At 50.8% G+C, this 15837-nt stretch overlaps 1 protein-coding gene across 4 annotated transcripts in view; it reads left to right on the top strand.

The window, feature by feature from the left end:
* Positions 1 to 15837, top strand: part of EVC2 (EvC ciliary complex subunit 2) — a 126213-nt gene that overhangs the window by 13160 nt on the left and 97216 nt on the right. For all 4 annotated transcript variants that reach the window (XM_077878655.1, XM_077878644.1, XM_077878636.1 and 1 more), the window contains exons 4-7: positions 881 to 949; positions 2686 to 2872; positions 7690 to 7799; positions 14169 to 14222. In XM_077878655.1, coding sequence (XP_077734781.1) covers positions 881 to 949; positions 2686 to 2872; positions 7690 to 7799; positions 14169 to 14222 — 420 coding nt within the window. The remainder of the gene's footprint in view (positions 1 to 880; positions 950 to 2685; positions 2873 to 7689; positions 7800 to 14168; positions 14223 to 15837) is intronic.

Here is a 15837-nt window from a genome sequence, read left to right as displayed (position 1 = left end):
AGGGATGGACATATGGCTGGATTTGGGAAGTAACAGCCACTGTTATGATGATTATATCACTAAGGGCTGCCTTTGTTGGCACATAACTTCCCACTGAGGGAACTAGGTGGGCAGGGCAGAGGGCGGAGGTGTGGCCGAGGACAGCTTCCCTGGTGTGAGGGGTCAGAGTCCGATTCAGTTTAAAGGATATGTCCGATTCAGTTTAAAGGATATGTCCGTAGCATGAGGACCATGCCCTGGGGCCGGGGGGTGGGGGACGAGGGCGGGAGGTGGCAAGAGAGAGACCAGCAGATATGGGTTGTGATTATGAGGGGCAGTGGGGGCTGGCATCCGGTGAGTGGGCCCTGGCTTTCCTCTGGGATGTTACAGGGGAGCACAGCAGAGATGGAGGAGGCCAGACCTGGGGGGATCTCCTGCGGGGATGGTGTATCAGCGGCTCCAGTGCACTGTGATCCGAGCTGGCTTGGCCACTGCTCTGTGTGGCAAGTGGACCCCATCAGCCAGTGCCCCAGGGCCACGCAGGGCACATGAGCCATTGCTGTGGGACTTTCCTTGCTCACATTCCTTTTGTCAAAGCATCATCTCCAGCATGCTGGGTCCTCATGCATCCCCCAGACTAGGAGAGACCTCCGGTATGACCACATGCCCACATCCTTTGTTCCTCATGGGCTTTATGTTCTAATCCTTTTAGTAGTCTCTTAAAACATTCAAGATTACTTAAGGCAGTTATTAAACTAGAAGAAGTAAATCTCTATCCTTCCTTTAAAAGTTCGTGTGTATTTATGAATCTTTTACTTTTTTTTAGATCGAATGCTTTTATGAAACATGGGTAGCGCGCATTTCATTTCTAATCATTTAATCATTTCTGTATTTTTTGTAGTATGGCGACATCTCAAGAGATGTGCAAGGAACTGCTGAGGATGGAGTGATTTTTCAGAAATGTGCAGTGGTAGGTATTCATAGGCAGCTTATAGTTGGAGAGAAAATAGTTGGATTTTGACCAAATCATGTCTTGGTAGAGTTATATATTTAGGACTGGCAAGTCATGGAGTTATCCACCCATGTCCAGACATATAAGGGATGAAGTGATGTACAAGGGATTTTCTGTTTCATATCATGGCACCAGGGCCAAGAGTTTCGGTAGCAATTAAACTCCCATTTGTGAAAATGCACTGTGATCATTTTGAACAGGAAAGAAAGAATGATGCATTTTCTTTCATGATTGATACGGTGCTTCACAGTTTAAAAATTTTATTCTCGTCTTTAAAGCCTCTGATCCTTACTCATCCTGTGAGATGGCATTTCACATTATCATTGTGTTGGGGGTCCTGGAGACTGCCCTCGGGTTCCATGATTCGCTGGCAGGACTCACACGACTCAGGAAAGCTGGTGGTCTCACAGTTAAGGTTTATTACAGCAGAGGGTGCATATTAAGGTCAGCGAAGTAAAAGGCACCTAGGATGGAGTTGTGAGACCAGGCGCAAGCTTCCCCTTGTCCTGCCCTGGCAGAGTAGTGAGGCTGGTGTTTCATTTTCTGGAGCACTGACGTGTAACTTCACGTACCAAGTATTGTCCACCAGGGACGTGTACTCAAACCTTGATGTCTGGGGGTTTTGGTGCAGCCCATCATGGAGGCATGCTGTGTCCATGCAGCTGGCCTCAGTAACTGGTCTCCAGCCTCTCCAGAGGTCACCTTGACACAGCTTGGCTCACGGCCCCCACCTCTAAGCATCCTGTTAGCACAGATGGCCTGTTGGGGCCCAAGGCCACAGGTGTATAAGGTGCTCTTCTCACACAAGATAGTCCAAGGGCTTTACCTCCCAGGAGTTGGCCAAGGGTCAGTCCTTTCTTTGAGGTGTGCAGGGTCTGGGCAGTGCACACCTGCAGAGTTAACCCTCTGCTGTACAGCCCTCGATTTATCTCAGGCCTTCAGCCGTCCTGTTCCCCTCCCTAGATACAGTGCTGGAAACTGGTGCTACCAGTTTCTCCTACGTCCTCCTAGGGATGTTTCTGCCATATGTGTGAGTGTGTGTGCATGTGTACCGGCATATATAGACATTTTTTCCCTCTTTCCCCAGCTCCTGCATCCCTTCTGGCAGGGCTGGATGAAGGTGGGGCAGGGGTAGTGGGAAAAGCTTATCAGAGAGTGGGAACAGGGCACGGTTGCAGAGGCCAGGCGGAGAGCTGAGCTGCTTGGGCCACCAGACCACTTGCAGCAGCCGAGCTGTTCAAACCCACGACCAAGCAGAGCCCACCTGAGGGAGGCTGGCCTGGAGGTTGGACACTGACTTGCTCAATCCTCTAGGTCACATGGCAGGCAGATGCCCTGGGCAGGGCACTGGGGCCGGGCTCAACCTACAAAATGACAGCACAAGGAGCCTTTGTCTGCATTTCTTGGTGACACCAATCGCCACAGTCTCCCCAGCCTGACTGTGGTTCTGTGCTTCAATATTTTTTCTTCTGTTTCTCTGTAGGAATAATCTCACTGCATTTCAGGGTCCCAGTTACTTTGAAACTGTCACCAAGCAACAGCTTAGTGAGAATGAGCCAAAATAGTCCTGGGGCCTTTGAAATCCCATCGGATAAATTCTCAGGCACTCCTTCTGCCTGAAGCTGAGCTGGGGGTCACGTTAGGAGGTTGGACTTAGCAGCAAATGACAGCCCTCCTGTCATCTCCTGTCCTAGGTGTCCGGGCAGAGCGAATTGCAGACAGCTCAGGTGAGACTGCTCGTGGACAACACCAGGACCCCTGCGGCCACCAACCTCTCAGACCTGCTCCTGCTCGACAACATCACTGGCCTCTCCATTAAGGGGTCGACCGGAAACAAGACCTCGGCAGGATTCCAGGCTTTCAGAAAGAAGTTTCTGCAAGGTAATAGCAGTGATAGCAGTGTATCAAGTCAAGGAGGGAAAACGAACATAGATACTGACAGAGCATGTGATGCACAGCAGATGTGTTCTTAAACACGTGACGTGTGTTCGCTCACAAAGGACTTTATGATCAGGTATTGAAAGAGGAGACACCACTCAATACCGGCACCCAAAAAGCTGGATTTATAATTTAGGTTAGAGAGAGAGGTGGGATTTAGGGGAAGAGTTTTTAAGAAGTAGGTATTTTTATTATATATTAATTTTTATTATGAAACATTTCAGACGTAACCAAAGATAGAGTTCAAGTCTATCCCTTGCCAGATGATGAGAGTTATCCCTCAGGGAAATGCACAGCTTCTGTTGGGGTGTGCTGGGTCCAGGTGGGAGTGGTTTGACACCAGCCCTGGAAGCATGTGCACGAGACCTTCCTGCACGTTCTAGTGTGTCCACGGGAGTACCTCCCCGCTGATGGGCTGGCTTTCAGAGCACCGTCACTGGATGGCTTTAGAGGTGTGTTTCCTGAGGAAAGTTATCATTGGTTTATTAAGCAGATTTAAGTGAATTCTGGGATTGGTTGTTACCATGACTTCGGGACTGTCCATTTTCTTGGGAGGGTGAAATATCTTTGACTCTGGGTACCTGTCTCATTTACAGAGGAAAAGACTGTGCACCCTGTACCCATTACGCTGTAGTGCCTGTCACGTGCTCAGGACTCACCTCTCCGCTTCCCTGTGATGGCCCATATTGCTCACCAATCATGCCACACGCTCCCACTGAGCCTAGACAGGGCCTCAGAGCCCTTCTTGACCTTGACTATTGACAGAAGCTGCCAGCAGAGTTGGCCCACAAGCAGCCACCTCTTTGCTGGCCGTGGTTTCAGCAGTGTCATAAAAACTGTTAGGATGTGTCCCAACCAAGTGATCCTTCGTGCCTTCCCTCTAAGATATAAAAATAAATCCCACTAGTCCTTAAGCTAGTGTTGAGAGAACAGGACATGGGGCCATGAGCAGAGTCGGAGCAAAGACCAAGTGAGGTGATGTGCCCTGGCTCTGCCTGGGTCCCTCCCCTGACCCTCCCAGCCCCTGGTCCAGCAGGCCTGCCTCTCTCCTCTCAGTTCCCCAGCGGCTTCCAGCATCTGTGCTCCTGCCGGACAGACCACACTCGTCACTTTCCCCCGCCTGTTAGCTCGGCATCCCCTGTGCCCCTGTGTCTGCTTGGGAGGCCCCCCTCCCCTCCCCTGCACCTCACTTACCTGCCCTCCTGTGCTTTGCCCAGCTTGGGGCCGCGTGCCTGTCCACACTGCATTCTGAACCCCACCAACCCTGACTTTTGCCTGCCACATGTCCCCAACACCAGCCTCCTCTCCGTGACTTGGGACAGTGACAATGCCTGCTTCAGGATACGGCTGTAAGGAGGAGGGGGTTAATGCACAGAAAGCCTGACCTACAGAAGCATTCCCCGTGCCAGTAGCGATTTTGTGGTGATTGTTTTTATTCTGCATGTGTGTGTGTGTGTGTTTGGGGGGGTGTCATGTGGAGCACAGGTGATGGCCCCAGCGGAAGTGGCATCCTGTTCATTCCCCGGGGGAGCGGGTGCAAGGCACCCCCTCATCCTCAGCCTCCTGCTCTGGGCATCGCAGGCCATGAAGTCTCCTCTGTCTGCCTCGGGGCACCCTGTAGGGTCCATAGGGCTGGCACACGGCGGCACACTGTGCGGGCAATAAGCCACTGTGCCAGGGTGAGGGACCTTCACTGTGGTATCATGTCAGTCATTTCGGTCACGCTGTCTTTGTGAGTCTCACAATTTTGCGTAAAAATAACATGAAGGTGTTGAGGATTTTTAAAATAAAAATCCAGGTGGTTCCATAGGCTCAGCACTCATTTTTCCTCTGCCTTTACGTTTTGTTTGTTTGTTTGAGGTCTCAGCACATTGAGCAATGAAGCACCTGATAGCCTATGAGGGGCTAACCCTGAGCCCTGTGGCAGGTGTAGGCAGAGCTGGAGCACAGGCTTAGGGCAGTCGGGCGGCCCTGCTCACTGGCCGGCAGAGCAGGGTGGGCGTTGTCACCCACTGGCCACTGCAGGCGGGCACTCTCAGCCAGCAGCCCACTCCCGGGGTCAGATCGGCTGACCTGCAGTGCCCACCCAGACCTCCCAGTGGGTGGGGTGCCCTGCTGGGTGAGGAAGGAGCGCCCTATGTCAAGAGTTTTGCAGTGACCTCAGGGGACAACCCTGACTTCATCTGCAGGAAGATCCTCCAGCAGTGACCTGCTAACACCTCCCTTTTGCAGATTCTCAGGGAAAAGTGAAAGGTCTTAGGAATGAATCCCCTACAAATTGAAACCCAAATATATTTGAGGCTATAAGGAATTAAAATCTGAGATCAAAATATTTGCTCTTGTAAGTTTGAAGTCCAACATTTTCTAATTAAATTAAAATTCCCCATACTCTCTCTTCCCAATATTTTATCCTATCCACCCCCCCACACACACACACACACATACACCACCCCCCACCACTGCCCAGAGGTTTGTAGCTGTCTGGAAGGGGTTGTGGTTCCTGCAGCAGCAGAGTGGTGTAGCTCCTTTGTCTTGGGAGCTGAATAAATTGAACACCAGGTTTCTCATGTGCCTTACTTCTTTTTTTTTTTTTTTTTTAAGATTTTATTTATTCGTGAGAGACACAGAGAGAGAGGCAGAGTCACAGGCAGAGGGAGAAGCAGACCCCACACAGGGAGCCCGATGTGGGACTCAATCCTGGGACTCCAGGATCATGCCCTGGGCTGAAGGCAGACGCTCAACCACTGAGCCACCCAGACATCCCTGTGTCTTACTTCTTCTTTTTTTTTTTTTAGTAATAAATTTATTTTTTATTGGTGTTCAATTTGCCACATACAGAATAACACCCAGTGCTCATCCCGTCAAGTCAGTGCCCATCACCCAGTCACCCCCACCCCCCGCCCTCCTCCCCTTCCACCACCCCTAGTTCATTTCCCAGAGTTAGGAGTCTTTATGTTCTGTCTCCCTATCTGGTATTTCCTACCTATTTCTTCTCCCTTCCCTTCTATTCCCTTTCACTATTATTTATATTCCCCAAATGAATGAGAACATAGAATGTTTGTCCTTCTCCGATTGACTCATTTCACTCAGCATAATACCCTCCAGTTCCATCCACGTTGAAGCAAATGGTGGGTATTTGTCATTTCTAATGGCTGAGTAATATTCCATTGTATACATAAACCACATTGCAGAGTTAAGGGGACACAGGAGAGCATCCTGTGTCTGTCCCCACAAAGGACTAGGACTCACAGTAAGAAGGAAAGAAGTACTGATTCATGTACGACATAGATGAACCTTAAAAAAAATCTGCTCGGTGAAATAACTTGAACACGAACAACATGTATTATACGGTTCCATTTCTAGGAGATGTCCTGAAAGACAAATCATTATCTCCCTTACCCCCAAACCAGATTAGTGGTTGCCTAGGCCTTAGGGTGGCTGTGGAAAGTGACTGCCTTTGGGCATGAGGTTTCCTGTTAGGGTGACGGGGATGTTCTGAAATCAGATTGTGGTGATGGTTGCACAACTTTGAATACACGAAATTCCTTGAATTGCACACTTAAAACAGATGAACTGGGTGATACATAAATTTTATCTCAAAGCTGTTAAAAAAAGACCAAAAGTATCATAGCCTCAGCCCCATCACCACCCCGTCCAGATAAGAAGCCGGTGTCAGCTCTGGCAGGGCACAGCCGTGTCCCTAGGCCCAGCACTCTGCGCTTCCACTGCGCCGTGGCTGAGGTTTGGAGGCGTCTGTCAGAACCGGGACAGAGATGTGCCTTTGGGTGGGAGTTTATGAAGTGGCTTCCGGCTCAGCTGGGTGCCTGGAGCCCACCTGGGAAGGTCAGGTCAGCAGGAGGTGGGCAGGATGTCTCCAACATCAGATGGGAGGGTCCCTCCAGGAGGCGGGGCTGAGAGCACGCTGCCTCTTGCAAAACAAGAAACCTATAGTGGTGACCCTTCCGTCCCCGGCCACCCTCGCCTGGGGTTCCTCTCTTTCCCAGCTCTTTGTTCACCTTTGGCCCTGAGTGCAACCTGTGTCTGGGAGCAGAGCTGCCTTCTCTGGAGAGCCGGGGTTTTCGGATCGCTTAGAGCTGCAAACCCTGTGTCCCAGGGAAGCTTCCCCTTAAATACAAACAATTACATTTTGTAGTGAAGCAATCGAGGGCCAGCTAGATAGAGACCACGGAGCTGGAGGGAGCCCCACAGTGAACCCACAGTGCCACATCCCGCCTCCTGGAGCCCCTTGCTGTGCTCACAGAACCCGCTGCCCGGAGGGGTCAGAGTAGTACTTGGTGTCCATCTGCCCACCGAGGCCCAAAAGTCCCATGAAGACACTTTTCTTTAGTTGTGTGAACAGGAATTTGGGAGAATAAATAGATTCCTGCCTTGATACTGGATTTCCCAAATGTGGGAGTTAAATGTTCCCCAGGTTAGGAAGACTGAACTACCCAGTCCTGGGCAGTGCTGGATGGGGCAGGGGGTCCCCAGGTGAGACAGCACAGGGGCAGAAGGGGGTCACCCAGCTCCTTGCACCTGCTGACAGCCTCTTCAGGTGAAAAAGAGGGGCCCTGTGAGCGGGCACGCACCGTCCCCACTGCTGGCCCCGAGCCCCGAGCCCCGAGCGGCGCCCCTGCTGTCCACGGCGGCTGTGGCTGTGAGAGTAGTTGTGTTGGCGGCCTCCATTGACGTGGGGCTCCTCTGGGGCACGGCGGACCCATGGGCCCCTCTCCATTCACGCCTGCTTTCTCTCTGAGCAGTGGGAGACTCCTTCTCGGTCAGCTACACAGCCTCCATCAAGGCCGGGGAAGTGGGCAGCGGAGAGGTCCTCCTGCTTCCTGCCCAGCTCACCTTTCAGAGCTCCTCACAGGTATGTCCTCCTCCCTTTGCTTTCTGTGTCCTCACTGTTGTTTTATTTATTTATTTTTTTAATTTATTTTTATTGGTGTTCAATTTACTAACATACAGAATAACCCCCAGTGCCCGTCACCCATTCACTCCCACCCCCCGCCCTCCTCCCCTTCTACCACCCCTAGTTGTTTCCCAGAGTTAGCAGTCTTTACGTTCTGTCTCCCTTTCTGATATTTCCCACACATTTCTTCCCCCTTCCCTTATATTCCCTTTCACTATTATTTATATTCCCCAAATGAATGAGAACATATAATGTTTGTCCTTCTCCGACTGGCTTACTTCACTCAGCATAATACCCTCCAGTTCCATCCACGTTGAAGCAAATGGTGGGTATTTGTCATTTCTAATAGCTGAGTAATATTCCATTGTATACATAAACCACGCAGCCACTCTGGAAAACTGTGTGGAGGTTCCTCAAACAGTTAAAAATATACCTGCCCTACGACCCAGCAATTGCACTGTTGGGGATTTACCCCAAAGATACAAATGCAATGAAACACCGGGACACCTGCACCCCGATGTTTATAGCAGCAATGGCCACAATACTCACTGTTGTTTTAGAAGCTTTGACACTTAGAGCACGGTGTCTGGGAGTCCCTCCCTCCCTCCCTCCCTTCCTTCCTTCTTTTTCTCCTTCCCTTCTTCCTTCCCCCTCTCCTTCCTCCTTCCTCCCTTCCTTCCCTGCTTCCTTCCTCCTTCCTTCCTTCCTCCCCCTCCTCCCTTCCTCCCCTCCTTCCTTCTTCCTTCTTCCCTCTTTCCCTCCTTCCTCCTTCCTTCCTCCCCTGCTTCCTTCCTCGTTCCTTCCTTCCTCCCCCTCCTCCCTTCTATCCTTCCCTCTTTCCCTCCTTCCTTCCCTCTCTCCTTCCTTCCTCCCCTCTCACTTCCTTCTTCCTTCCTTCCTTCCTTCCTTCCTTCCTTCCTTCCTCCCCTCTCCCTTCCTTCCCTCCTCCCCTCCTTCCTTCCTTCCCTGCTTCCTTCTTCCTTCCTTCCTTCTTCCCTCTTTCCCTCCTTCCTTCCCTCTCTCCTTCCTTCTTCCTTCCTCCCCTGCTTCCTTCCTCCTTCCTTCCTCCCCCTCCTCCCTTCTGTCCTTCCCTCTTTCCCTCCTTCCTCCCCTCTCCCTTCCTTCCTTCCTCCCCTCTCCCTTCCTTCCTTCTTCCTTCTTCCCTCTTTCCCTCCTTCCTTCCCTCTCTCCTCCCCTCCTTCCTTCCTTCCCTGCTTCCTTCTTCCTTCCTTCCTTCCTTCCTTCCTTCCTTCCTTCCTTCCTTCCTTCCTTCCTTCCTTCTTTCCTTCCTCCCCTCTCCCTTCCTTCCCTCCTCCCCTCCTTCCTTCCTTCCCTCCTTCCTTCCCTGCCCCTTCCTTCCTTCCTTCCTTCCTTCCTTCCTTCCTTCCTTCCTTCCTTCCTTTCCTTCCTTCCTTCCTTCCCTCTTCCCTTCCTTTCCTCCTTCCTTCTTCCTTCTTTCCCTCTTTCCTTCCTTCCTTCCTTCCTTCCTTCCTTCCTTCCTTCCTTCCTTCCTTCCTTCCTTCCTTCCTCCCCCCCTTCCTTCCCTCTCTCCTCCTTCCTTCCTTCCTTCCTTCCTCCCTCCCTCCTTCCTCCCTTCCTTCCCTGTTTCCTTCCTTCATCCTTGTCTCCCTCCGTGATACTGAATTCCAGATGAGTGTGTAGTCCCTGGAATCTCACACGCTCTGCTGTGAACCTGGCTCCCTTAGCATATCATTGGGACCTCTAGTAATTACTTAACTTCTGTGGGTCTGACATAGGGTTATTATAAAGATAAGCAATCAGTAGATTTAAGTTATTTTCACTGTGTCTTGGTATAGTAAGCATTCAACCAGTAGTTCCTATTTGTACGAGTTTGCAATGAGCTGCCTTAACAAAGTTCCACAAGCTAGATGGCTTTAACAGCAAAAGAAGTCAGTTTTTTCATGATCCCGGAGGCTGGAATTCTGAGATTAAGGTGTGAGCAGGGTCGGTTTCTCCCGAGGCCTCCCTCCACAATGCATAGACAGCCTCTCCTCCCCATGTCCTCACGCAGGTGTCCCTCAGTGTGTCCTAATGCCCTCTTATTCCAAGGACACCAGTCAGATGGGATCAGGGCTGCCATAATGACCTTATTTCAGGTTACTCTCCTCTGTAAAGTCATAAGGGAAGAGAGAAAAAAAATCAAACAAGATGAAATTAGGGAGACAAATCATGAGGGACTCTTCACTGTAGGAAATAAACAGAGGGTCCCTGGAGGGGAGGGGTGGTGGGTGGGGTAGCTGAGTGATAGGATGAGCACTGAGTGTTGTATGCAACAGATGAATCACTGACCTCTATCTCTGAAACCAATAATATGTTATATGTTCATTAATTGAATTTAAATAAAAATTTAAAAACTTATTAAAAACATTAATAAATAACAACAACAGAGTCCCCACCTCCAAATACACGTGAAGTGCTTAGGTGGCCAGGGCTTCAGCATATGGATTCTGAGGGGACACGATTCAGCCTGTGACACCATTACTGTTAGTATGTTCATGGTTCCTTCACCTTTTAATCTGTGTAGGCAGCGAACATGGTTGGTTGTATGCCATGCTGGGTGCTGTGCTGGGTGCCGTGCTGGGTACCATGCGCATCCTGGAGATGCAGGAGTAGGAGATGGCGTCCTTGCCATTAAGGAGCTCATGCTCTAGTTACTTTGGTCATTCGGTTCTGACTTCAGCCTCTGGAGAAAGGACCTTTGACTAGATGGGGAGGGTGAGGCTCTGAGTGTGACAGCCCAGGTCACGGGACAGAATCCGAATTGGCCCACACAGCTGTGGCCCCTTTCACGCGAGGCTCAAGGACCTGTGTGTAGCTTTGCTGCTGCAATAAGAAAAAAAAAATCTGAGACAAAATGAGATAAAAAGGAAGATTCCAAAAAGGTAAAGACCAGCTACAAGGAAACTATTAAATCAAACTGTCAGAAGAGACAAATGTCTCAGAAAATAATTAGGTACAAAGTCAGGAACAGAGGACAAAGAAAGATACAAAAATAGAGATAAAATCGCCCAGAAGAAATACCGCCCCAATTTCGGAGTACAGGAAACCAAGTAAGTTAAAATCAGAATTGAAGAAGGTGACAGAAACCAGCGGTGGAAATTCAGAACCTCAACAAAACTGAAAGTCTCCACCTCCTCCTGCCAGAGCTTTAGGACCTCAAGCCCCTGGAAGCACCTGGGGAAGGGGGGTGGGGGTGAGGATGGAGGAGTGGAGTGGGAGGGGATGGAGGGGGGGTGGAGGGGATGGAGGAGGAGGATGGAGGAGTGGAGTGGGAGGGGATGGAGGGGGGATGGAGGGGATGGAGGAGGAGGAGGATGTGGGAGAGGGATGGAGGGGGAGGATGGGAGGAAGGGAATGGAGGGGAGGATGAGATGGAAGGATGTAGGGGAGGATGGGAGGGAGGGATGGAGGGGGAGGACGGGGAGGTAGGGGAAGGATGGGAGGGGGAGGGGAATGATGGGAAGGTGGAATGGAGGGGCTCCTCACTCACTCCAGGGCCACCCATCTGTTCCCTTGCTTGGTGCCTTGTCTGTCCGTCACACTGACTTTATTTCCTTAGGAAACCCCCACCCCTACTCACTCTATGAGACCAGGGACCTTGTCTTTCCTATTGACACCTGTGTTCTCTGTGCCAAAAATAGAGCCATGCACAGTAAATGTGCAGTAAATGTTAAATAAATGAATGAATAGTAAACTAATGAATCTTGGGCAAGTTTTATTTCTTAACTTCTCTGAAGCTCAGTTTCCTTGTCTTCAAAAAGGCAATGATCATACCAGTGTCTCCATTCTTATGTGGGGACAAGTGAGATGTGTCGGTCTACAGTAGCCTGTAATTTTCTACTCCCTCCAAACTGTCTGGGGCTCTCTGGGCCATTCTGCAGGTGGAGAGTGAAGCGCGCACCTGCCCTCCTAAAGATTCCAGACTTCTGGGCTTCACTGGTCTGTGTGCTGGGCCTCTGCCTGCTGGCCCTGGTCGACCAACAGTATCGCCACGACGTAGATCCTGCCATAGAGAAGAGTCCTGGGAGACCAGTGTTTGCTGAGGGAATATGTGCTGGAAGTTGACAAGGAGCTCATGTACCTTGTTCTCAAGTTACTTCACCTGGTTGGAATTGCCTGACCCTCGGGTGACTGCAAGGCTTTTGTCCATGACCATCCATAGACCATCCATGATCATCCATAGAAGGTCAAGTGTATTTAGGGCTCAGTGAGACTTTTATCAGCTGCACGTGAGAGCAGTGGTTTGCTCTGCTGGTCAGTCATTCCCAAGATGTTTTCTAAGACAAAGGAAAAAACAGTAACAGTTATTTATTAAACAGGCAGGTGCCCGACAGGATAGAATCCTCCAGTGGAGAGGGGGTGACCTCTGACACAGCTGCGCCTGAGAACCATTGCTCAGCTGTGCTTCACAAGTGGTGCTGAACCCCAGAGAGGGGTTCAGAGTCCCCTCCCCAACAACGAGAGGAGCAGGAAGCTTCTCCCCTGGCTCCGTTCTCCTGTTCACTTGTTAGAATTGCGTGAGGGTAATAGCGGCGATGGTGAGAGCAGGCGGTTTCACGTCATCACAAACAGAAGGGCGAGTGGGTACAGGACAAAAGGCATTTTGAGAGAGAGAGAGCCCACGTTCACATAGCTCTTACCATGGTGCATTGTAGTAATTGTTCTATTTCTAGTTATTGTCGTCAGGTTCTTACTGTGCCCAATTTATCAATTAAATTGGATGCGTGTATAGGAAAAAACAGTGTATCTAAGGTTCACTACTGTCTGGGAGTTCAGGCATCCACTGGGCTTCCTGGAATGCATCCCCGGCAGGTAAGGGGAGCCAGCTGTCATTCCCACTCATGAATTCTCCAGCAGGAGGTGGTATTGACAGAGGTGCATTGTGTTTGGAGCTGGAAGCTGCTTTCTCAAACACGCACACGTCCCCCAGCATCAGAGAGAGTTAGATGAAACAGGCCCTACATGGTACATGGTGGAGAGGGGGAGGACCTAGAGCAATCATGTCAAGCCTCTTATAAGGGATTATGTAAACATCCTGCCCGCTTACACAGTCACCCCGTACTCTGCTTGGCCTGTGTTTTCTGACTTCATGCTGTGATCTAAAACAGGTTTCGCAAGCCTTGAAGTTTCTGTAGTAAGCACAGAGGTGAGGATTTACGTTTTGCAAAGAGATGAGGTCAAGCTTCATAGCACACTTGAAGCTTCTCTCTGCTTAGACCTTGGGTGTCAGAAAACACAGGGTGGAGGGGCCAAAAGTGGGAAGAGAATAAAAAACTGTGATCTTGAGTGTGGGCTTCTGAATGCAGCCTCAGGTGTCCAGGGCCGGACCCCGAAACTCACAGGGCATCAGGATATTCACGAAAAAGGGTGTTGGGATATTCCCCAAACAGAGGCAATTCAAACAGCCATGATGGAATGACACCAGGGTTGCCTTGCTCCCTGGTCTTCAAGCTCCAAGCCTCAAAGCCAGGTTATCCACACCAATTATCACCACCACCAACTCTAGCCAATGACTAGAATACTTTTGGTGGTCACTCCGTGTGCCAGGCACACTCCTAGACTCTCTATTAGCTAATTTAATTCCCACAGCAACTGTATGAGTTGAATAGGATTCCCATTTTGCAGGTGGCACAAATGGGACACAGAGAAGTCAGTGCCTTGCCTGAAGTCAGTCTGCTGTGAGTGATGGAGCCAGGTGTGAGCCCAGGCAGGCCGGCATGAACCACTCACCACCCTGAACTGCCTTTCGGCGGTGCCTGTGTCCCCAGGGGGAAGCGTGTTCTCATGGCACATCTCCTGAGATACCATGGGCTTGGACAGATAGCTGGCCTGACACCCTTCCGTTTTCCCCTAGCTGCCAACCAGAGATGGTTCGAAGGCAAGAGGAACAGACCCCATGGAGCCTTGGGGGTGGGGCACATCACATTGGCAGGTGGCCTCAGCAGAGCAGGACCCCTCACTGTTGTCTGCACCTTTCCTGCAAGAAGCATGCTGGAGAGGACGAGGGGCTGCTGTGTTGGGGGCTGCTGAACTTTGGAGTCCATCCTCAGCTCCCATCCGGCCTGACTCCAACCCTGGCGTTTCACCAGAGCGCACACTGCCTGAGCTTTCTCCTCAGTTAGAGGAGGCTCTGCTCTTCCCCCTGAAGGGACTTTAAGACCCCCACAGGACCCAGTCCCCCACAGTCAGGGAGGGGCCTGCTGCAGCTCCAGGCAGGGCAGGTTGCAAATAATACCAAATGATACCCCATATGTCACATTCCAAAACCTGTTGACGGAAGTGTTTTCTTCTCTTTTCTTTTTCTAGAACAAGACCCAACTAAAAGCCCTTTTCACCATAACAGCAGAAGAAAAGATAAAGGTAAGAGAAAATACTTGAGCTGGACAGCCACCTGACACCCCAGTGTGTCTTCTCATGCCTCTGATGTCTTGGTGTCTGGCTGTCCTCAGAGCCAAAGGGAGGGGGCGGCTGCTGGCCCAGACACACCGCGCAGTGTGGGGTCCCCAAGTGTGGCCAGAGGCTGTCAGTCTGGTTTCCTGGATGGCCCCTCCATCTGGGCAATATAGTGTTTACTCACTGTATAACCACACTTTGCATCGCTTCAGCACCTGCTGGGGACTGAAGACATTCTGAGCAATTTACATATGATGAATTGTGTGGGCAATCCTGGGGGATAGATTCTATTTTAAAATTACCCTCATTTCATAGATGGGGAAACCGAGGCACATATAGGTCAAGTAATTTGCCCAGGGTCACCCAGCTAGTGTACCAGGGTTCCCAGGATCACTCCCAGGCTCAGTGATTCACCAAGAGGGCACAGGACTCCACATAGTCATACTTGCGGCTGATTTATTACCAAGAAGGATGCAAAGTAAAATCAGCAAAGGGCAGAGGTGCACTGGGTGAAATCTGGAGGACACTGGGCACCAGCTTCCAGAATCCTCCTCCAGCAGAGTCACACAGGATGCAGTGTTCACCAGAAAACAGTGTGACTGTGACATGTTGTCACCAGGAAAGCTCATCAGAGACCCACACCAGGGTTTTTATTGGGGCCTGGGCACACAGATACCCTTGGGCTGGCATATACTATGGTTCTGGACTCCCAGGAGAAATGTGTTCAGTGTGTAATCCACGTTGTTTGCTTGACAGCTTAGGCGCAGTGAGCCACTCTTACCAGAGCATGGTGGGAACTCTCCCCAAATCCAAGTTTCTAGATACCAGCCACGGCCCCTCTGAGGGCAGCAGTCTTGGAGATGCTGTGTGTGTGCTTTTCTCATAGGGGTTGGAACTGGGATTTGAACACAGGCACTTTGTCTCCAGAGCCCTGTTATTGGGCACTGGGCCACACTGCCTCCTAAGGAGCTGAATCCCTGCCCCAAAGAGATGGAGACAAAATCCAAGTCAGCTATGGCAAAGGAAGGGTCTTTGGGGGATGGGGGCAGGCAGGAGAGAGGGGAGTCCAGAAGACAAGTGCCAACAGTCTTCCTGGCTGCTCTGGGAGCTCCTGGAGGGTGGGGCCATGTCTGCTTCATCCTTGTGCCCTACCCTGTACCTTACATTCTGCAGGGCACTCAATAGGTAAATAGCCTTGATTGAGCAGATTGCTGATTGTCATCATCAATGCTGGTGATTGCCACTCGGTGGAGTGGGTGTCTGGTCCCTGCATGATTGTAATAGAAGTCAGAGAACATTCACTTAATTGATGTTTATGAGCCCTTCCTCCACATCCCAGGCCCTCTCATGTGGATGGAAATGAGCCATACCCATGTCTTTGGGGCAGCCTCCAGCCCACACATTGCCTTTAAGGGCAACAGGAGTAGGTGCTTGTTCTGGGGTGCAGGCCCCTGGATGCACAGTTTGGCAGCAGAGCACTGGGTTGGATTTCCACCCTTTGCCCTGGTCCAGGTGACTGACTCTACACTGTGGACCACGTTCAGGGAGATGACCATTGAGTGGGAAGATGAGGTATACAAAT

This window comes from Canis aureus, chromosome 2 (genome assembly GCF_053574225.1).
Source record: "Canis aureus isolate CA01 chromosome 2, VMU_Caureus_v.1.0, whole genome shotgun sequence".
Lineage (NCBI taxonomy): Eukaryota > Metazoa > Chordata > Mammalia > Carnivora > Canidae > Canis > Canis aureus.
This window is presented reverse-complemented; position numbering and strand designations above follow the sequence as displayed.